The following is a 23,277-nucleotide window of genomic DNA, read 5'->3' as shown; positions in this document are numbered from 1 at the left end:
CTCTTGGAAGGTCTGTAATATTTATATTTTAAAGAAAATACATTTTTAAAAATTGAAGTTATGTGCAATTTTTAATCAGATGTACTGCTCTTAGGAAATCCCAATAAGGATTCTCATTAAAAATGCTTATAGAAGTTTTATAGCTGTGATGATACAAAGCAGTGGGTTAATTAATCAAATAGTTAAAAATAACTATTCAAGCCAATTTAATTTTGAAGACTGAACTTGTAACTTGAGAATTAATAGATGATTTTCATTAAAAGAAAAAAATCAATCTAGCATCAATAAACATGGGAAGGCATATATAAGAAGAGATTAATATAAATAAGGGAAATATATGATGTATAACAAGGCATAAGATTTAATGTATAAATACATTAGGAACCTCCGTTCCTCAGGGACTAAAATGCACTTGGATTAGACTTCAGTAAACAGAACAGGAGATAAGTCAGACCAGAAGTTAGGAAACCAATGTCCTAGTGCCACCATCCCCCACCCCCATTATTTTGAAATGGGGGGTGGTGGGGTGTATGATCATGCTCTGAGGAAAACCCGCCAACATGAGTTCACCCTCAGCAGAAAGCGTCCCCATTTGCCATCACTCCTGTGTAATAATGACCGCATTCTGGCACATATGATCTTGTGACTCCTCCTTCCGTGGAGAGCGGAATTGTAATGAATGAGACTGTTCACCCCATAAAGGCTGAGGGTACCTTTGCTTCGTGTTTTATCTGGAGTGTCAGGAGCAGTGCAGCAGCTGGTTAGAATTTTGTTTCTTTCTAACCAGAACTCAACCTATCCTACCCCATCCTTAGGCAGTCCCCTGTCCTTCAGTGATGATTCTTACTATGAATATTCAGAAAATAATTGAGAATGAAAGCCAGGTACTTTCATCTCAAGATGTGTGTGCCAGGAAAGAAAGATGCATACATGCTTTCTATGAAAAGGTATTGCTGTAAGTCATGGCCATTCAGTTTGATATTAGAAGTACTGCCAGAAATATATATATATATATATATATATATATATATATATATATATATATATATATGTAGTTGGATAAAATTGTGGGTGTATCTGTTTAGTATTTATATCTTATATAAATATTTTTTATACACATGTGGATTTTGGCATGTCTGTGGACATTCCTCCACATTTCTACCTTCTAAACTCATTGGAAAGCCAGAGGGAGCAAGTTAGCAGCAGTCTAACCTAATACTGGGATAAATACTGAAATCATAGAAAGTCCAATTAGTTGAATGACTGGAGCAGATCTAAAAAAAAAAAAAAAACTTACTAATTTCCAAAAAACTAAATTAGTTTAAAAATTAAGATATGTGGATCAGTAATTTGCCTCAGAGTCAAAGGTAGGATGAGTTCTATTTAGGAACCTTGGCTGCTGAGTCCAATCCAGTCCCTGCTATTAGGTAGTTATTTGGGTAACTGTGTGACTAAGCAAGTTAGCATTTCTTTCCTAAATTTCTCTAACTCCTAAGTGCCGTGCAAGGCTTCTATGAGATTTTAATGTGAAGTTCCTCGTCCTCACTGATGGTCAACTGCAGCTGCTGTGGCTGCTGCACGTGTTGCTGGCTGGTGTCAGCCACTGAGCCCAGTCCAATAGAGGCCCTGTGATCCCTGGTAGGGAAGAGGCGTGCTTATTTGAGGGATAAACCCCTCAAATGACCGATTGCTTTCCCCCAGAAAGTTCTCAATAATGTTATATGGTTTCATGCAAACTCTGCAGTGGCAATTAATCCAGGGAAAAGAAAAATTAAAAACAGAAGAATTAATCAGCACAAGGCAAGAAGTTGAAGAAAGGAAGCAATATCTTAACCCAGACAAAGTGCTCTGGCAACCAAGCCACACATTCAACAGCTCCAACGCCCAAGGTGTCACAGGGGAAAAGTGAAGATTTAAAAGTCAAAAAAAACACCCCATAATTTTGTAACTGAACCCCCAGTCCTCCGCAAAACCTGGCATGGTCCAAACCCAACCTTTTGGATCTAATTGCAGAGGCTTTTGGGAAAGTGTGCAGTGTGCTAAGTCATGCAGAACTTACTCATATTAAAAGCACCACAAGAAAAATATCTAGCTCCCTCCCCCCAAAAACCCTACCAGACTCATATAACCCCCAAATCCCCAAGAAGTGAGATGACCAGCAAGGTCTGGACTATGCTGCAAAGAACTCAAAGGGGAAGTTTAGCCCAGATGACAGCTCTGCCTTGTGCAGATCATGGGTGAGTGAAAGACCCAGAGCTAATCCTTGAGATGCCGAAAGACTTGGAAGTCATCAGAGGGTCTGAGATGAGGACCTTCCATATGGTCAAAGGAGTAACATACGGTATCTGAAGACCACGATTGGTTCAGACTGGAAGTTACTTGGGTTCCTAAGAAATGCCCAATAGTGACGGTGCCCAACAAAAATATATTGAATGTCCAATTGTCAGTTCTTAGGAGATAATCATCAAAATGATCAATGCTTTGTTAATATCTTAAAATCCGTTTCTCCTTGAGTGAGTGACCTGGGTTGTCCCTGGGTAGTAGCCCTGTTTCTCATTGTCAAGGGAGGCCCCTTTGCAATTTCGCCCGACTCCTGGGTTGTTAGGTGGAATCTCATCCCATGTTCCACCTTGACAGTTCACGGATCATGTGAGGCTCGGCTTGTTGGTGGGAGATGCTGCTTCTGTCTAGCTAGCAGCTTTTCAAAATGCAGGCAGCCAAGGTGGGGTAACTGTTAATAAAACTGCGCAGAGAAAGGGATCGATCAAGGGGTCCTGCACTCTCCTCTTTGCCCCCAGACCCGTTTCTCCCATTCCTATACAGGTGTTCACATCTCCCTGTGCTTTCCCAGGTGCGCTCTGACGGGAACCGTGTCCCACGTTCTTTTCACAGTGGTGTCGGCAAGGCCAGTGTGTAAAGTTTGGGGAGCTCGGGCCCCGGCCCATCCATGGCCAGTGGTCCACCTGGTCGAAGTGGTCAGAATGTTCCAGAACTTGTGGTGGAGGAGTCAAGTATCAGGAGAGACACTGCAATAACCCCAAGTAAGGCTCCCACAGAAAGCCAGCCAGTAACACACTGGTTTTCTTCCCTCTGGGGAATAACAATCAACCAGGATTTTACAATTTGCACACAATTGGAGGCAGGGTGGGCAGAAACCAAAACACAGCGAAGAACTTATTCCACGCATGAATGTGACCATCAAGAACAAGTCATAGCCCAAGTTCCTTTCTTATCCTACCCGGGGCTCTATAGTCATACAGTCAGGTGCCTGAGAGCTTATAGAGCACAGAAGCTCAGTTGGTGGAATGCATGGCTGTCTGTCAAGCTGTGAGTCGGAGAAAATTTGCTTATTTTTGCTTTGCAGGAATGTATACCAACGTGGGCCGACTGTTCTGCCTGACTTCTCAAAAGAAACCAAAAAAAAAAAAAAAAGGTTATGTGTGAAGTTTTCCAATTTTTAAATTATTAACAAGAAATTCAATTTCCTTTGAAAGCAAAAAGCCACTAAGAGGACAAGTTAAATCACGTATGGATTGAAATTGGCCGATGGTCCCTGTGGGCACTCTGGTTGAGTCAGACTAGAGTCTGAATTGCCACCCACACTCTGTGTAAATGCCGGTGTGCTTAGGTTACTGTCATATATGCTAAGTTACGCGTCAGGTATTTTCCATTGCATGTGATCTAGAAAGAGCCTAGGCTTTGGACAAAGACTCCAGGTCACGTGTCTGCCACCTCTTAAATGTATGGCTTTGAGAAAATCACTTGAACTCTCAGCTCGGGTTTGTGTGTGGAATGGAGACGTATGGAATACCCTGCTATGATCCTGTGATGTTCTCGGGAGAATTAGAAATTGTATCTAGAGAGTGCCTGTAACATAGGGAGCATCCAGTGGGCACTCAGAAGAAGGATCTGGGGACTGTGTGGTTTTCATTCCTCTCACCCCAAGTTCACCAGGAAGACAGGATCACACCACAGAAGCAAGGGAGAGAGGCAGAGACATCACTGATGGTAATAAGGTCAGAAGAATGTGATGGGGACCTTGAAAATGGTCCGGGTAACTTCCCGATACAGTCTGAGAGATGGAAGAGCACAGGGCTTAAGAACATAGATTCCGAAGCCCCTGGGTTTGCATGCTGGCCTGCTAGCTGTGTGGCCACCCACAACAGGCTCTCTCTGTTCCCAGAGTCCTAATTTGTGAGAATAGGATAATGACAGCACCTACAACAGCTAACAGTTATAGAATGTTTTCAGAAGGGACTGGTATGTCATAAGCATTGCATAAATGGTAAATTGAGAATTAAATAATGCGACTAGAGAAAAAGGAAACCTTTAAAGAGACAAAGGGTACTTCATCTGAGTCAGCAGGCTGAGCTGGATCAAAAAGGGTTTTTTTGTTTGTTTGTTTTTTGTTCCCCTGCCCCTCCCCCAAATTATAAGGAGCAGTTTGGAGTTAACTTGACCATGATTTGTCAAGCACTACTTGGGATATCTTGGGTTAACCTAGGGTTTTTCAGCTTCAGCACTACTGACATGAAGGGCTGGAAAATTCTTTTGTGGGGTTTGCCCTGTACACTGCAGGATAGTTAGCAGCAACTTTGTCATCTGCCCATCTGGTACTAGTAGGATCACTTTCCAACTCCCCACCCTCAAGTTGTGACAAATGACAATCATGCCAGGCATTGCCCAATGTCTTATGAGGGGCAGAATCATCATCTTCCATTGAGTCGCAGGGGTCTCATCAGATCCAGTCACTGGGCATAAAGGGAGGAAGGCTTTGACGCATTTATAACTCATACCAGATTATTAAAACCACCCTTCTGAAACTTTGAACACAGCCCATGTCTTGGATAGAATTGTTAAAAACCTTTATATTACTTTACATTTTTGAAGCATATTTCATGGATCTGGTTTTCATACATCACGAAATTTTACAATCTCAATATTTTCCCAAAAAAGAAATAGATGACCCAGTTTAATAATAGCTCTGCTGGTAAAGTGCATGCGTGACGCCCCCGAGATTTAAATTAAAACCTTTCTCATATCTATGGGATGGAGAACTCTCATTATAATAGGGACTCATTCGGGGAAAAAAACCATATTGTAATTTCAGAGATGCCCAATAAAAGGATTAATCGCTGAAGTAATTCTACTCAGTGCAGTTTCATCATGTTGAACAAGATCGAGGATCATCAGGATAGTGTTTACTTGAACTCTGCATGAAGTCACAAAACAAGTAGAGGGTCGGCCATCCCAGGACAGCCGAATTGATTGTTCTGTCTCTGCTCTTAATTTGCTTTTTTTTTTTTTTTTTTTTAAATTCCTCCCAATTTCAAGTTACTGGTTTCCTTCTTGCTTCAGTTTCCGCCTTGGGTTCCTCTGTTCTCATCAGTCAGCTGACCCTTTTTATTTTCTCATCTGAGAAGCAATATGGGGCCTATTTCATTTAGTGGTGCTTTTCCCAGTACATTTTTTATTTCATGAAACATGGATCATTCCTGCCCGGGTTATGGATTTATCAAATGGTTGAGGTTTCCTAGAGTGTAAATTTGTCTACTCCTGGAACAGCCATTACCAGCAGCACCTGTGGCCACCTCAGTTCTCTCATGTCTCTTCTAGGAGTTCTTCATCGGTCCAGTCTCTGGTTTCTGTTGTCTCACAAAATACTTCTTTAGACATTTGTTCCCAGTCTGGTGGATGGTGACACGTGGATTGAAATCCGTTGTTTTACAGATGGTAGCTGGATAGGGGAGTCAGAGGATGCTGATCACAGAAGCAGCCCCTGCCTGGGCACCGTGCTGCAAAAGGCAGACTCAGACCAGATCCCCAGTCTTAATGCATTTGGCATCTTTTTCTGGTTGCTACACCATGAGAAAGCCTGGGTGTTTTAGTTCAGTGTTTTTCACTTCTGTGATGAAAAGGACCAGAACAACTGTAGAGGAGGAAAAGGTTATCAGAGGGCTCACAGTTTCAGAGGTCTGAGTCCATAGTAGTCCAGCTCCATTCCTCGAGGCTGGAGGTGAGGCAGAACATCATGGTGGAAGAGTGTGGCAGAGGGAACATGATGATCAGGAAGCAGAGAGAGAGTCCACTGGCCAGACACAAATATACACCCAAAGCCACGCCCCAGTCCCCACCTCCTCCAGCCACATCCTGCCACTCCAGTTACCACTCAGTTCATCCCTATGAGGAGATAAATCACTCATTGGGTTAAGACTCTCACAACCCAATCATTTCTCCTCTGAACCTTTTTGCACTGTCTCACACATGAGCTTTTGGGGGACACCTCACATCCAAACCAAAACACTGGGGAAATTCTATAAATCTCTCAAGAAAATTAGCAGTGACATTCTAGAACTTTCCTGAAGCATGAGTCTATGGAGAAAGAATTATCTACCCCCTACTCTTACACTGCTAAGCAAATGGAGAGCAGAGGGAAAGCATGGTTCTAGAACAATAATTGAATGGAATCTGTGGCCCATTTTCCAGCCAGCCATTCCCAGATTTAATTATCAGAACCACCAGCATACTTGGAAAGTCACACTGATTTCTTTTAAAGGCACAGGTCATACATTCTAATTGAGAGTCTGTGGAGGGGCCCAGGAATCCAGGGCTGTGTGTGTACATATATATGTGCATACACATGTATGTATGTATAATTAATGGAGCTCCCCCAAGTGATCCTAAGAGCACCAGCCACCTGTAGTCAGGATGAACTGCACAGAAGCAAATGTTAGTAATCTAACACAAGGACAGAATCAGATGCTTAGACTTTTGTATTCTGTTTCCCTTTTTTTGTTGTTTTTAATCATAAATGGATTACTATATGGAAGGATTTTATGGTAGAATTTTTTCTTAATTTATTCTCACACTCATACTTAAAGCTACTCAAAAATGTATCTGAGTTGGAAGATTAAAAAGAAAAGCTCAACGTCTTGTTAGTCATTACTTTTGACGGCTTTGCCTTGTCCCATCATGACAAATGAAATATATGCATATGTAAAATCCACATTGCAAACTACCCAGTGCAGTGTGGGTAGGTAATACACAAGTATAAAGTATTTTAAAACGGATATAATTTATTTGTGCTAACTTTGCCCCGAATTAAAGTACTATATCAGTTGCCAAAATTGCTCTCATTTTATAGATGAAGAGTTTCAATAAAATTGCCTAAAGTCAAGTTGGGAAGAGACAGAATATTCAAAACCAGGTCTGTCTCCATGTAAGAGGCTGGCACCCTGGCCACTATGCCACTCTCTCTCTCCCCCTCTTCCCACATAGGGCTCCTAACTCAGTGAGACATAGGCACAGTTGAAGAGGAAAGAGTCCTGGGCAGGATCTGGAGGCCCAGGGGTGAGCTGTGCTCTGTCTCCTCTAGCTGTGTGACCTCATCATTCAGCAAGTTTTATAAGCTCCATCCTCTCTCTCTTTCCTTTCATCTGTGCAATGAGGGGAAGACTGCTTGAGTCTGGAGGTCTTTTCCATGTCACAAGTTCTGTGAGTTCAGAGGTAACACGCTGAGGTGCCCTTTCACTTCATGACACATGATCCATCCATATGAGAGTTATTGGCTGACTCTCAGGCAGAAAGTCTTCCACTGAGAAATTTGTTTTAGATATGCCTGGTGAAGATGGCTAGGAATATTGAAGTTATGATGAAGCACATTAAGGTTTTCCAAATGCTTTTTAGATGATCATTGAAGAAGTCTTTAGGGGCTTGATCTAGCACCATGTCTGCTGTGTGTTTGAGTAGTTTTTCCAATAAGTTTTGAGATAGCACAAAAATCTCGCCTGGCCATGTGGCCCTTCCTGTTTCTGTTGAGTCCATCTTAGCAGGCAGTCACAGGAGAGTTTGACAGGATGCTGGAGCAAACCCCGAGGTGTTTTATAGCATGATCGTGCTTCCCAGGGAGACCAGGAATTTTAATCCCATCAGTTTATTAATCTGGAGCTCCTTTTATGTTACATGTTGGCATCGAATCCACAGCTGAGTTTCAGCCTTTGGAGAAGGCTGTGAGAAGCGGGTAATGGAAAGAAGGACTCGCTCTGTGCACAGAGTAGACTGGGTAGGTGGTTAGAAGTGATTGTCAGTGTGGTTGTGATGGTGTTTGTCTTGCTCTCTGGTTTTGGTAGATCAGAGTCTGCCAAGTAAGATCTTAAAGAGCTTGCCCTTGGATCATGACCATTTATGTTCCAATGGGATTCCCTACTTTGGAAAGCCATGTCCCACTGTGCTTGGCAGAAAAGCAGGAGGCCCCCTGCAAGGTTAAGTGCATGAAAACAAAGCAGTGTTTTCCCTTAGGATCAATCCAAATGTCATCCTGAGGACTGACAGCTGGACAGGAGATCATGGCAAATGGGACTTTGTTCCTGCTGCGCAGGGTCCTGCCCTTCTCTGTGAGGGTGCATTTTGGAAAAGCCTAGGAAGATGATGAGAATCCTGGGAAGTGGGAGAAGCTGGCGATGACAGTGGGTCCCTGTCAGGAGGACCGGAAGCCAGCGCCCGTGGACACACAGGATGTTACTAAGGATGGAGGAGTCTGTCTACAGATTTCCCTGATGCAGGAGGAAGTCTCCTTACAGATGTCCTTTGGACATTCGTGTTTCTTCTTTTGAGAAATGTCTGTTGAGTTCTTGTGTTCATTTATTGATTGGGTTGTTGGTTGGTGTTTTTTGAGCTCTTTATATTTCTGGATATTAATTCTCTGTCCAGAGAGTAGCTGGCAAATATTTTTTTTCTCCCAATCCGTAGTCTCTGTCTTCATGCTCTTAGTTTTTTGAATTTTGATTTTTTTGCTATGCAGAAGTTTTTAAGTTTAATGCCATCCCACTTACTGATTCTTGGTTTTATTTCTTAAGTTTTAGGGGTCTTATTAAAGAAGTTCATGTCTTTGCCTGTATGTTGGAATGTTGACCCTATGTTTTCCTCTAGCCGCTGCAAGGATTGTGGTCTAATTCCTAAAAAGTCAACTTTGAGTTGACTTTCATGCAGGGCAAGAGATAGGGAAAGGGGAGACACAGGGAATGATACTGATCAGATTATGTATGTGCATGCACAAATTCGACAATCCCGCTATTATGTATGATTATAAGGCACCAATAAAAATCATTAAAAAATTATCCTTTCATTAGTCATTAAGGAAATTGCCAGAATATAAAAACTAAATAAGAGAGGGCAAATAAGTCTGATTTTATATGCCAATTAAAGAGGAATAGATGCCTAAGGCTATGTTGAGAAAGATTTTGAGCCCAGGCCAAGTTTCTGCAAAAAAAAAAAAAAAAAGAATCCCCTGATTCATTCATTATGTCTGCAGTGGACGAAGAGGGATGTGGGAAGTCATATCTCCATATTTCCCTTCCTGTGATAATCTGTGTACAGCGGCACACACGGTAACAGTGCTCAGGTGGATTGTCCCTTCCCTTATTATTGCATGTGGCTCATAGCGAGGCCTCGGATGGCTAGCACTGAAGTTCTTGAATTTTATTTTTTAGGCCTCAGTATGGTGGCAAGTTCTGTCCGGGCTCTGGCCGTGTTTATCAGCTGTGCAACATGGAGCCCTGTCATAAAAACAGCCTGGATTTTCGAGCCCAGCAGTGTGCAGAGTACAACAGCAAACCTTTCCGTGGATGGTTCTACCAGTGGAAACCCTACACCAAAGTGGAAGGTAACTCAGCCTCTGGGGCACGCGCTCACAAACGTCTCCGTGAGAAGGAACAACTGAGAAGCCACCGCTGCCCCTGTAACAGAGCTTCACTGTTCACCCCTCACTCCCCAGACTCGTCCTGGTTCCGTTTCTGTTCACTTCCATAGGTTTTGTTTATTTTTCCACACCTTTTTTTTTTTTTTAATTCACAAGACACTCCTTGTCTCCCCCAATCCGTGAGCCAAAGGATCCATGTGTTTGGTTATGTTTCCAAACTTAGTTTTGACGTTTCAGCAATTTTGTTTCCCAGGGATCTTAATTGAAATTGGTATGAGTTGTCCAGACCCCAAACTCATGAAACCATATATACCCCATAGAGACATTGTCCTCAGGAACTGACAAGTCCGATGATTTCAAGCCCAGGAAGGCCTGTTTGTAGAGAGCATGTGTGTATGTGGGCACGCCCCCCACCAAAAAAAAAGCATGAATAAAAATGATCTCTATACTAGGTTCTTAGTACTTACGATAACTAAAAGTTATGGCTTGTGTTTTGCTTTTTAAATTAACTTGTTTCTATTTTGGCTGAAGACCAAAGCATTTATTTTAGTTGCAATGTGAGAATTTAATGTGCTTTCTATTGCCTTTGTAGAATAAGCTGTCACTGTTCTAGTTGTTTTCATTCTGATTTTATATCCACTTGATTTATCAGAACTCACCCAAGTTCCCTTGAGAAAAGATACATGTGAATCCCAAATACCACAAGCAGAAGGGGTGGGTGGAAGGAGAAGAGACCCAAATTTTCCAGCAATTTATGAAGTGTTCTTATGCAAAAGCTCAAGATGAACTTACATTAATTGCCATCAAGGAAATTAATGTAATTAGAGACGTCAGCCTAGCAAATAGCACCTCCAAATCAAGGGGGAAGAGGGTGCATCTTTGCTCAGTACCACCTCAGCCATTTCAGGATCATTGATCAAGTTCTGGATCGTGACTATCCAAAAGCCCAGCTATAGTCACATAGGAACACTCTGAAAGCTGTGTCTTAGGAGAAGTAATGAAGGTTGTGAACATTGCTATAGAAAAGAGACTAGTTATACTACAGACTTTGCAGAGCTACTGAAGAGAAAGGTTTTAGATTTGTCTGGAACTGCTTTGGAGAACGCCATGCAAGGGCTATGATCTCTTGGAATCTCCTGCGAGTTTCTCAGACCTCCCTTGCCAGCCCCTCCAAAGTATCCTTCCTTCATTCCATTCTCCGACACCTTCACCCTGCCAAATTTTTCATAGCTCTTATCAGGGCCTGAATTTATTCTTTTGTATCCAATCAATTTATTGTCTTTCTCCCCTGGAGAATTTAGGCTCCACAGAGACTAAGCCTCTGCCCATGTTCAGCACGCTCGTATCTTCAGCATCTATGACTTTAGAAATGAATGAATGAATATTGTCTCTCCCCAACGGAAGTGTGTCCGTCCCCAGTGGAAGTGTGTCTGTCTCCTTTGCAAGATGGAAGTTCTTCATCACTAGAGGTGTCCCCCCAGGAAGGATGCTATGCAGCCTGGGGGAACATGGGAGTGGACAGAACAGCTGGGGCTGCTCCTGTTTAGGGATTTGAAGATGTGTCCTCTCTTGGTGGCATACTCTCCTAATCCTGTGTTTCTTATGTAGGATCCTTCCTCTGGGGCTCCGTGCCCTTCCCTGCTCTTCCCTCTGTTCTTTGCTTTGGCTTCTTGGATACTCCTTGGTCTTTCCCACATTGCAACTGTCTTCAAATACAGTGTTCATGAAACCTGTTGTCTTTTAAATGACTTCTACGCCAATACATGAAGAGAAAGTTAAACAGATGAATTTTATAACTTGAAAGATGCTTTTTTTTATGGCATCAAATTAATAAGCTTCTGCAGCAAGAGAAATGATAAAGGGGTACAAAGAGAGAGACTGCAGAACGGGAGAAAAATCTATGCCATTGCTCTTCTGATAGAGATTAATTATCCAGAACGGATTTAGAACTCACAAAGAGCTTAACCCCAAGAAAACAAATAACCAATCAAGAAATGGGCTAAACGAAACAGATGTTTCTCAAGAGATAAAACACACAGAGTCAAAAAATGTATGAAAAAGTGTTCAACCTCTCCATTAACCAGGAAAATGCAAATTGGTATTACACCGCAATTTCTTCTCACCCCAGTTAGAATGGCTTTTGGGTTTCGATGTTCTTTTACTAACCCTATTGCAGTTTTCACTAAATAGGGAGCATGCAATCTCACTGATTCTCTCTACAGATGTTTACTGAGCTCTTTTTATGTAGGAGGTGATCCGTAAGTTGCATGAGAGAGTGTGTGTGTCATCCACAGCCTCTGGAATCACTTCCCAGGGGAGAGAGAGAGAGAAGTTAAGGACATTGGGTCTGTCCCTCTTCTTCTTATACTTACATCAGAAGAGACTGACTGTGACTTAAGGGTCTGTGACACTCCTGCCATTGAAGAAGAGCAAGGGAAGACTTTATTTGTAATTGTAAACAGCCCTTGTTCTACATTAGTGAGCTCTCCCGACCCACCCCATCACCTTTTCTCTTTCTGTTTCTAATGGATCAGTTCATAAACTTTCCCAGGAATCTGGCTGGAAAATGTGAGCTTTCTGAAATATGTTAATACTTGGGAATGATAGAGAAAAGAGAGGATGTGTGTCGTCCAACTTCCTAATCTCATGTGCAGAAATTAGGAGGCATTAAATCTGATATTTCTTTTTTCAAAAATCAGAGCTGAGAAACTTAATCCACCCACACATCTACATTCTGCAACCATAATAAATTAATTTCTTTCACATTAACTTTTGACTTTGTCTTTTATTGGGGGGTCTTGATGAATCATGACTGTTTGCAATCTATTTACACATTTGTTGTAAAGCTGTTGTTAGGGATGTCACTCGGTGTCGCCTACATAAGGTCCCATGTGAGCGACGTCATCTGGAATTCCCAGCCAAAGAGAGCGATTTGTGTTTGAGAAGTTGACATGGTAACTTCATTCTGATATGATAACATGAGCACCGTAAAAATAATATTTTTTTCTTTTACCCATGGTCTTAGAAACTTCTGAGGGCCATCGTGGTCAGCATGAAGCTTCTTTTTCTGCCTTTAGGAGTCTTATTTCTCCTCCTTCTTCTTCTTCATGCTATGGTTTTGCTCTATGTGTTTTCTAAACATGATTGACAGTGTGCTTTTTTTTTTTTTTAATGAAGTGCCTAAAAATTTTCCTCTTTACAGATGGAATAAATATCTAAAGTAGTCCAGTCCTAAATCAAGGCAATCAAACCATGACCTGAACTGTTTCTTAAAATCAGTTTCATTGGCACACGACCCATGAAGCCTAGAAGATTCACTATCTAAGAGACTAGCTACACAATCCACCAGTCTTATATGTGGTGACTGTCACCAAGGATAGGCTTTACATGGCTTGTTAAATGGTCATTTTGGGGGTGGTTGCAAGCTGGCTATCAAACCCAGGGCCTCACCCCTACTAGGCAAGCACTGTACCACTGAGCTCCAGCTTCCCATTCCCTGGATGGTTAAGTGGATTGTTTAAAAGCCACATGCCCATGTGGGTCTGCAGATGCACACACATGAAACTGCATAACGTCATCTGTTTTGATCATGGTTTGCTGAGTAAACTTAACAGACCTTTTGATGATCAGAGCATTTCCTTGCAATTTTCCCTTGACCATGTCCACGCTTATCTCTTTGCTTCTAGAGGAAGATCGATGTAAACTGTACTGCAAGGCCGAGAACTTTGAATTTTTCTTTGCAATGTCTGGCAAGGTGAAAGACGGAACTCCTTGCTCCCCCCACAAAAACGACATTTGTATTGATGGGATTTGTGAAGTAAGTGAACATTCCTGCCTTGAGGGTATCGCCCTGCTGCGTTTCCTCATAGTAAATGGATGCTGTCAGGAGTGTTGTGAGAGATTCTCTGCAGGCAAGGTTTAGTTGGGATAGGAATGCCACCTCCAGGTTCCTGGCTCGATTTCTGCATGTCCCCTATCTATTCATTTCAGTTTCTCTTTCAGTCCTTTTCCCTACGTGTAGAATAGCCTACTTTCAATAGTGAAGTAAGAAAAAAAAAAAGGAGAACGTAAATAATGCTAAACTTCTGCATTTTTCTAAGTATATTCACTGTATTGTTAGAACCTCAAAATATGTATTTCAAAAGAGAGCTGTTTCTTTTCCTTTCTTGCCGGGTGCTCACTGGCTCTCCCATTTCAGTTTGACTCTGAGCTCTTTGATCCTCTTAGGGGGAGTGTGTGGATGTAGGTATGCTGTCCAGTTGTCCAGCATTTCGTCGAGTCAGAGCCAGCCCGAAAATCTCACCTGGTGTTAGTAGTAATTTTATTCCACTTTCACAGGTATAGAGTCTTGGCTAATGCATGCAACCTGCACAGTTACGTGTCCAATGATGGTGGAGAAAAGATTTGAGAAACTTGACACTGTACTTTTTAATCAATAAATATAGAAAACATGCACCTTCTAGTTATTCTCAGCCACTGACTTTTCCGATTTCATATTTTCTCACTTTTTTTTTTTTTTTTTTTGGTCATAGCCAGTGGGATGTGATCATGAACTTGGCTCTAAAGCAGTTTTGGATGCGTGTGGCGTTTGCAAAGGTGATAATTCGACCTGCAAGTTTTACAAAGGCCTGTACCTCAACCAGCACAAAGCAAATGGTAAGAGACGCTGCTCGTTCTCTCTGTGGCTGGTGAAGCGTGGGTGCAGCTGAACAAGTTCAAGTCACGCTGACAGAGTACCGGTGCCGAGACACACCGAGATGAGAGCTTCTGTCACTCCTGCAGGAACGAGGGAGGGGGTAGACGGTCTTTAGAGGGGAGTTTTGCCAATATAGCGTATCTCAGAAATGCCGTCCCACTCTGCAGTTTAAATGTGCCAACCAGCTTATCCTAGCCCCCATGAGAATTTGCTAAACAAAGAAACTTACTGTGAAAGTCAGAGGACCTGTGCTCACAGTGGTACATGAATGTTCAAAGCAATTATCTAAACATCTTGAGTAAAAGTAAACCTTTGGTCCCTGTTTTCTGAGACTCACTGTTGAGGATACATGACTAGGTTTCTTCTGGTGAGGTGAGAAAGAACAAGGAGTGTGCTTGAGTTTTGTGGCCTTTGTTGGTGTGTCAGTCAACTCTCTGTCACTGTGACCAAAATGCCTGACAAGAACAACTCAGAGGAGGAAAAGTTTGTTTTGGCTCATGGTTTCAGAAGTTTGGTCCATGGTCAGCCAACGCCATTATTCAGGGCCCAAGGTGAGGCAAAACATCATGGTGGAAGTGTAAGGGGTGGGGGAATCGGCTCAGGACAGAGAGAGCTCTGCTCACCAGGGACAAAATGTGAATCCCAAAGGCACACCGCCAGTGATTTACTTCCTCCAGCCACACCCTATCAGCCTACAGTTAGTTCCCTGTTAATCCACATCAGTGGACTAGGAACGAGATGGACGTGTCTCTCAACTGCAAACACCTGCTTGGTACAACACTGGAAAAGCCAAATGTATTTTCTTCTCATGTTTCTACCACTTGAAAACGAGTTAAATTTTCATCTTGACTTTGTGGAATGGGAACAAAGTATCAGTTAACGATTCAAAAACTCTGCGGTATAAAGATGGACACCCCTCCGCTGCAGGTGCTTCTAGTTGCCTTTCTCCAATGCACAGTGTAGGCTACAGAAATGTTCTCTTCTTTCCGTTTAGAATATTATCCAGTGGTCGTCATTCCAGCGGGAGCCCGAAGCATTGAGATCCAGGAGCTGCAGGTGTCGTCCAGTTATCTCGCTGTTCGAAGCCTCAGTCAAAAGTATTACCTCACAGGGGGCTGGAGCATTGACTGGCCCGGGGACTTCTCCTTTGCTGGGACCACATTTGAATACCAGCGCTCCTTTAATCAGCCGGAACGACTGTATGCACCAGGACCCACAAATGAGACGCTGGTCTTTGAAGTAAGCCCCTTCTGCTGATTCAGTTCTCAGTGCTTCTAGCTGCATTTAGAGTGAAGACTCTAATTTGAGCTAGCTCAAAGGACTCCCATCCTTTTGCTTCAGATTTATTTCCTAATAGGGCTAACTTTCAAAGTACAAGGAGGAGCTGGTATGGTGGTGCATGCCTGGAATCCCAGTGACTCTAGGAGGTGAATGAAGCGAGTTCTAGGCCAGCCTCCGCAATTTAGCAAGACCCTGTCTCAAGAATTTTTTTTTTTTTAAAGGGATGGGAATGCAGGGGACATGGCTTAGTAGGAAAGCGCACAATCTCTACTATTGTGGAGGAAAAAAAAAGTACAAAGAGGAAATGTCATTTAGCAATTCCATTTTGGAGAAGAAAAGTCATTGGACTTCCAGGAGAAGGTGTTGATTTTCCCATTTTATATGCCAGCCTCTCACCATCATGCTTGGCTTTCCTGAACTCCAAGGAGTACAGCAGGAATACTTTTTAAATTATTCCCCTTGATCTCTGTCTGTCAATTGGATGGTTCATTGTAGTTATCCAAGACACAGGTCAGCTAGCCTGGGAGGAGCAGTCATATAATAGAGAAAATGTTTGCTTGAGTGTCCACAGAGTTTGTCATGCTAAACTATCATAATTTTGTAGGTTGTGATTTCCCAAGAACCAAGAGAATTTGAATACATTATTAATGGGTAATAATGACAGTAATAAACCCAGCCAACATGTCTGCAAATGACCGCAAAATGATTCTGTTTTATGTTTTATGTCGTCCATGTCATCATGTCTCTGAGTTTCCTTTGTTCCCATTGGGAAAACTCGACTGATGGTTTGCTCCCTCAGGCACGTGATTTGCTTCTGCAGGCATAGAAATGATATTTGCATATAGTGAATGCTTAGGAAACAAGGTATTTATGTTTGTCATTCTGAGCTTCCGTTCCTTACTTGAAAAATGAGGGTGGAAAACCTAAGAGTTTTCGTCAGTGATTGCAACAAAATACTGGTGATAATCAACTTGTAAAGAGAAAAGGTTTACTTTGGCTTGTTTACTTTTGGGCCTGTGGTAAGGCAGCACCTCATGGTAAGTGCATGGTAGAACTGCTCACCTCATAGTCACCAGGAGGTAGAAGAGAGGGAAAGAAGAGGACTCTGGTTCTAATATCCCCTTTGAGACATGCCCATGAATGACTGGGAGACTTGCAACTAGGTCTCACCTCTTGGTTTCCACCACCTCCCAATAGCATGCACCAGGGCCAAGCCTGTAACGTGGGCCTTGGGGGGACACTTACCCAAACCAAAGCACTTACCTCACTGATTTGCCAGAAAAAATATGGGATTGGGTGTGAAGAAAGGCAGCTGTGTCTTCTTGTATTTGAGCATCAAGCTAATCAATGTCATGCACTAGTTTATGAATCCCCATTTTACAGATGAGAACATTAAGCCTTAAAGAGATCATATTATAGGTGGTTATAGGTGGCAATAAGGGTAAGAAAAGGAAGTGGAGATTGTTTTTGGATTAGGCAGGATGGATAATTAAGATGGATAATTCTTTGAACATCTAAGTGGCAGGAATGAGGCTTGAACTAAAGTCTTTCTGACTCTGACTCTGTTACCCAGGACATTATTTATATCAAAGATGCTGGAATGGCTCAGCCACCTGGCATAGTAAGATTTTTCTCAACACAAAAGTGCTGTGGATGCTCCCTGGGAGGTACAGAAGCATCTAAGAGGTAGGAAATACAGTGAGAAATAGACAGAGTACTGTTTAGAAATGCCTGCCATCCAGATTTCACAACACAGTGAGAACATGACCGTGTATCTTGCCCAACTCAGACATAAAGCTTGATCTAAAAGTTGAATATTAAGAGGATTGCTATCAGGAGTTAGTGTAATGGTTTTTGCTTAAAATTCTGTTTCCTCGGGCTGGGGATGTGGCTCAAGTGGTAGCGCGCTCGCCTGGCATGCGTGCGGCCCGGGTTCCATCCTCAGCACCACATACCAACAAAGATGTTGTGTCCGCCGAGAACTAAAAAATAAATATTAAAAATTCTCTCTCTCTCTCATTCTCACTCTCTCTTTAAAAAAAAATTTCTGTTTCCTCCTTTATGGCTCGGGTATGGTAATTTATTCGGTTAACATATTTGTAATTTCTGTGTCTTTGGTACTGAGGAAAGTGTCATGGTACTCACTTCCATGGGACTTATAGCCTGTGTGTACTCATGGCTGCAGGGTGTTTTGTTGAGATAAGTAATTAGTAAAGCAAATTATTAGAGGCAGATTCTCTGTGTCTATTCAGAGGTGCCCGTATATCTTCCATGCACCAAGGATGGATAATTCTTTGAACAAATACCATGTGACTGTGATATTGAAGGTGACCTTTTGAAGCTCTTGATAGTTCAGTGGGTGAAGCGATGAAGACAAGTTTCTTACCCTGTATGTGGAAGTTTGGGTGCCATGTGTGTGAGTTCTTTGGGGAGTATTTAGATGACATCTTGGAGTTTCACCAATGGATTATTAGATTTGTTAGAAGGTTAGAAGACAGAAAAGCGCAAATACCCATGAATTAGTCATTGAGTCACTCTGTGTCACATGCCTTGGGCTTCTGTTGTGTCCCTCATTGATATTAAACCAGGCATATAATTGTGGATCAAATAGGAAAAAACATCAGGTGTGGTAGTGCACACTTGTAATCCCAGTGGCTCGGGAGGCTGAGGCAGGAGGATCACGAGTTAAAAGCCAGCCTCAGCAACTTAGTAAGACCCTAAACAACTTAGTGAAAACCTTTCCCAAAATAAAAGAAATAAAAATCGGCTGGGATGTGGTTCAATGGTGAAGTACCCCAGGGTCCACTCCCCAGTGCCAAAAAGAAAAAAAAAAAAAAAGACCAGGAAAACTAAATCTCCCTGCTATTGAAGCTTAGAGTGTGGGAAAGTACAGTATAGTGTTACACAAGTAAGTGCAAAAATGGACACGGGGTTATAGGTGGCAGTAAGTCCTGTGGAAGACAATAAGGGTGAGAAAAGGAAATGGAGATTATCTTTGGATTCGGCAGCTGGTGGAGAAACTCTCTCTAGGATGAAACCTTAACGTGTAGAATTAGCCAGACAGAGTACAGGACATTCTGGTGGAGGGTACAGCTATTATACATAACCCCATGTTGAGAGCTGAAGTTTTAGAACTTTAAAAAATGTCCCATGTAGCTGGAGTGTGAGGAGAGCGCCCCGGGGTCGCGGGGTGAGAGGGGAGCCACAGAGAACATTGAATCTGTGGTCAGCCGTTTGTGTTTCATGCTAAGAAGATCAGGATCCCCCCAAAACGAGGGTTGTAAAAACGCACTCTGGCTGCTCTGTAGGTAGGTGGCTGGAGGGCACCAAGTAGGTCTGGAATAAAAGAAATGGATTCTTCTAGAATTCCAGGAAAGAAATGCACAAAGCTGAAATTGAGACCATGACTGAGGAAGTGGACCTGCTTGTAGACCATTTTGAATCGAGAGCAGAGCGTCGTTGGAAAGGTTACTAGGGACGGGTGGGCGCTGGGCTCAGGGAGAGGGTTGAAGGGGCGGTCTCGGGCTTCTTTCTTGAGACTTTGGTGGGAGCTCTGACCAGTTGCACGGATCTGGAGGATGCCGGCAAACAGGGTTGGGGAGGAGAAGTTCCGTTCTGGCCACTTTATATCCCACCTGTGTCTTTGATATTCAAGAGTAGCTAGCAATAACACGTCCTCCATGTGTTTGCAGTACATCAAAGCAGCCTTGGAATGAACGCATGCATGGGTTCCTGGAAACACCTAAAGTAACAGTCGTGTGTCATTCATTAACTGAGCCGAGCACTTAGGTTCCAGCTTCCTTTGATAAGCTGCCTCTTGGGAGTAGCCAAATAATCGCCACTGCCAAGAAGAACAGTTCTTGCAAGGAAACTGCTGAACCCTGGTTGGCACCACCAGTGAAGGGGAACGTACATCTGGTGTGGCAGCCGGGCTCAGCCGGGAATGGGACCCCCATGGGCATGGCGGGACTTTGTGTGCAGAGGCCCATCTCTTAGCACCTTGGCTTCTCATAGTTCATTTCCCCCCTGCACCTGCATGTGCGTAGACAGGAGTGGATCCACCGTCCTAGGTGTCTTTCTATTCCTGCTCCGACTGCACGTGTTTTCTTCCAGATTTTAAGATGTTTAAAATCGGTGTCTACGTCCTGTACTCAAAAGCGGTGCGAAGTCATTTTTGCAATAGACATTCCAAGTGGTCCGCTGATCTCCAGAGGCAACCAGGGATACCCAGTTGCAAGACCATACAGTCTGTTCTTCAGATTTCAAAAGCCCCGCTTTCTCTACAATGCCAAGGCTACTTGACAGGGTTGGAGATGTTGCTTTTGGAGCACAGGGCTGCCCTGTGAAGGGTCGCTCTCCACCTGGTAGGAATGGAGCAGCACCAGCCTTAAGCCTTTACCTTGGAGACTGAGTAGAAGGCAAATCACACACACACGCACACACACACACACACACACACACCCATCCATAGGTAACTTTAGACCCAAAGATTAAGAGCACCTTGACCCCACCCTTAACCCTGAGCAGCTAATGTAAGCCCAGCAAGTTTCTTAATCTCTGTGCTGCTCAACATCCACCTTTATAAAAGGACTATTTTATAAATGTGGCATTATATCTAAATGGCCCTTATGCTTAATTAAGGATAATGTAAGATAAGCTCAGGGCCTGCCAAGCTCAGAGCATATAATGTCTAGCAATATCATCACTATTTGCCTCTGAGCACATCACATATATATTAAAAACAAATAAAGATCTATAACTAACTCTCAGGCTATCGTTAGTCAGCTGGAGCTGGTGATCACAGACTCAATCGAGCTCCCAGATCCTATGAGATTACACCAGTGCTTTAATATCAGGTGATTTTTTGTTTAAAAAAAAAAAACGGATTTCTAAATCTCTTAAGAAAAATGTTTAGACCCAGCAAATGTCTGAGTTTGCAAACGCAGCTATGGACCGTGACCATGAGTTCCCATGGTCCTCCAGGCTCTGGATACTAGGTCCTGGGGCTTTAGCCTGTGTGGTAGAAGATCCCTGAAGATCTCTCCACACTGATCAGAGGTTGTCACTGGGGGGTGCTCTTGGGTCCCTCCCAGCTCTTCATTTGACAGGGAGGGAGCAGGAATTCCAAATCATATTGGACTAAGGCCAGAGTAATATGGAGTCAAGAAGGACTCTGGCCCTTAAAATTACACTTCAATTAAACCAAAGGCATAAGATTTGACTCCCCAGTTAAAGATTTGTTGATATTTTTTTAAAAAAAAATTTTCTGGGGTCTTCCCCCCACCCCTCTCTTTTTTTAATCAAGCATCTGAACAGCAAATTTCTTTCCCTTCTGAGAAATGCATTTAGCTTGAAAGGCATCAGTGTCAGAGCCACAAGGCTTCCCTGGTGATGCCAAGAGGCCTTTGATCCATCACTAAGCAAATGTACACAGACTGAGTTCTGGGGCTGGGGGGGGCGGGCAGAAATTTAAAAAAAAATCCTGACTCAGGAAGCGGGGCTAGAAGCCTCTCACGGCCTCTGCCACTAGCAATCAGGACAAAGTGCAATCACTCCTGATGAGGAATAGGTTTTCTGCCACTTTGTGACAAGCAGCCTTTTTTGTTGTTGTTGTTTCTCTCTCTGGTTTTGTTCATAAACACAAAGCCCTTCCCGTGTCCCCCAGCTCTGTTTGTAATCTAAGCTTTGCTGTTAAACATATATTCTCTGCAGGAAAAAAAAAAAAACAAAAAAACACAACAGAGAATAAGATGAGAAATCATGGCGCGTGCCAAGCAGGGTGACTGAGCTCCTTACTTTCATCTTTAAAACCCGAAATGTCCCCTTGTTGCCTGTGTGTTGTCGCTAGGGATATCCCAGCTTGGGACTGAACCTCTTTATGCCTTCTTTAAGCGCAGCTCCGGCCTTGTTCAGCTGCACATTTAGCCCTGACAAAAGCTAAACCTTTGAGTTGTTCCCTGGGTGCAAGATCTCATCCCCAGCCCTTGTTATTTTTTATTTAGAGACAGAGTCTTATTAAGTTGTTTAGGAACTCACTAAGTTGCTGAGGCTGGCCTTGAACCTGCCATCCTCCTGCCTTAGCCTCCTGAGCCACTGGGATTACAGGTATGCGCCAGTGCACCCGGCTGAAACATATATATATATTTTACTGTACGTAAATACAATAAGAGTGAGCTAGAATAATATCTGTAATAATATAGAATTTTAGTTTCACTGTGGTGGAGGAAGGTCACATCTGCTTGGCTATTGTTTTCCAGAGTCTTTTATGTGCTCCTTCAGATTCAATGAAAGCTTAAATGAGTGTCCTTGAAATGTGAACTGTCAGAAAACTATGTGGGTAGAAACTTGCATGATTAATTAGATATGCCTTATTTGTATTTTTAAAGGATTTATGGTTTCATTCAAAAGCTACAAGTACATTTGAAGGTTAAAAAAAAATCAACTCCAGTAACCTCGTATTATGTCTATTTTATCTTTTAAAAGAATTTGGGTTAATAGCTTTAATATTTAAATTATACTTTATTATTCTCAGGAGAACATCAAATTTCTGGTCAGTTTTAATCACATGCTTATATCTCTCCAAAGTTGATAGAGCATAGTTACTTCAGAAACTTAAAATTACAATAAGTAATGAATTGCGTTTTTCCAAAACTAGACCATATCTTGATATCCAAGTGACCCATGACTTGATTCTTTAAAAGAAGTTAAATAAAGTTCATATGCCTCTCCATACAGCAACTATCAATTGAACCAAAATGAATACTTTGGGAGCCAAAAAAACGCTCACTCCAATATAAAAAATGTCGAATATGTTTTACAATCCTGTGGGACGCTGAAATCAGAGTGTGGGAACTTACCAAAATGGAAAATGCTGTTCCATCCACACAAAGTATAAGTCTACAAACAAAAGCACTTTCTCTTTGGCCACTTAAAATTACTGCATATTCACTAAGTTCTCATTATAGTGTAAAATTCAGCACCAGAGTGTTTGCCAAGGCACACAAGGGTTCCACTGTGAGAGTCAGGCTCCTCTTTCACTTATATGGGCGGCAGCACATCCTCCCAGGATCTTAGCTAATTCCTATTTTCAACTACCTCAAGACTTATTGATTTAGTAATTAATATCAAAGAAATTTTCTTCTCTTGTTCCTCTCGATGTCTGATAAAAAGAAATGAACCAGAAGTGGGGTACCCATTGGACAGACCTGTGGCCAGATAAGAAGTACCAATGGTTAAGATACAAATCCTGGCAGTCGAACTTTATGGTCTCAAGTCTAAGGAATGTTCAGAGCCAACCTTGGTACATGGGCCCTATTCTTTCTGGAAGCATAGTGGGTTAGACAGGGACCGTAGTTGGCAATGTGACTCACAGCCACTGTGTGGCTTTGGATGAATCACATAGATTACCTGGGTCCTCCGTCTCTCATTTGGGAAGTGAGTTCTTCCGGGATGACTTGAAGCCTTCCACTGTGTCCTGTAGCGGTGAGGTACCAGTGACCCTGTGTTATCAGACGATAGCTTCTTTGTAGCTTTCACAGCCAACATAGTATCTAGAACATCACAGAACACCCATGCACACACAGTAAATGACACCCAGGAATCC

The 23,277-nt window shown here is 42.6% G+C and overlaps 1 protein-coding gene across 3 annotated transcripts in view; it reads left to right on the top strand.

Annotated features, from left to right (window-relative positions):
- Adamts18 (ADAM metallopeptidase with thrombospondin type 1 motif 18) overlaps positions 1-23,277 on the top strand; it is a 133,334-nt gene that overhangs the window by 77,354 nt on the left and 32,703 nt on the right. For all 3 annotated transcript variants that reach the window (XM_021721749.3, XM_040279536.2, XM_021721748.3), the window contains 5 exons: positions 2,893-3,041; positions 9,489-9,661; positions 13,384-13,514; positions 14,230-14,353; positions 15,388-15,632. In XM_021721749.3, the coding sequence (XP_021577424.1) occupies positions 2,893-3,041; positions 9,489-9,661; positions 13,384-13,514; positions 14,230-14,353; positions 15,388-15,632 (822 nt within the window). The remainder of the gene's footprint in view (positions 1-2,892; positions 3,042-9,488; positions 9,662-13,383; positions 13,515-14,229; positions 14,354-15,387; positions 15,633-23,277) is intronic.

This window comes from Ictidomys tridecemlineatus, chromosome 15 (assembly GCF_052094955.1).
Source record: "Ictidomys tridecemlineatus isolate mIctTri1 chromosome 15, mIctTri1.hap1, whole genome shotgun sequence".
NCBI lineage: Eukaryota > Metazoa > Chordata > Mammalia > Rodentia > Sciuridae > Ictidomys > Ictidomys tridecemlineatus.
Note: the sequence above shows the minus strand (reverse complement) of the source record. Positions and strands in the feature narration are given on the sequence as shown.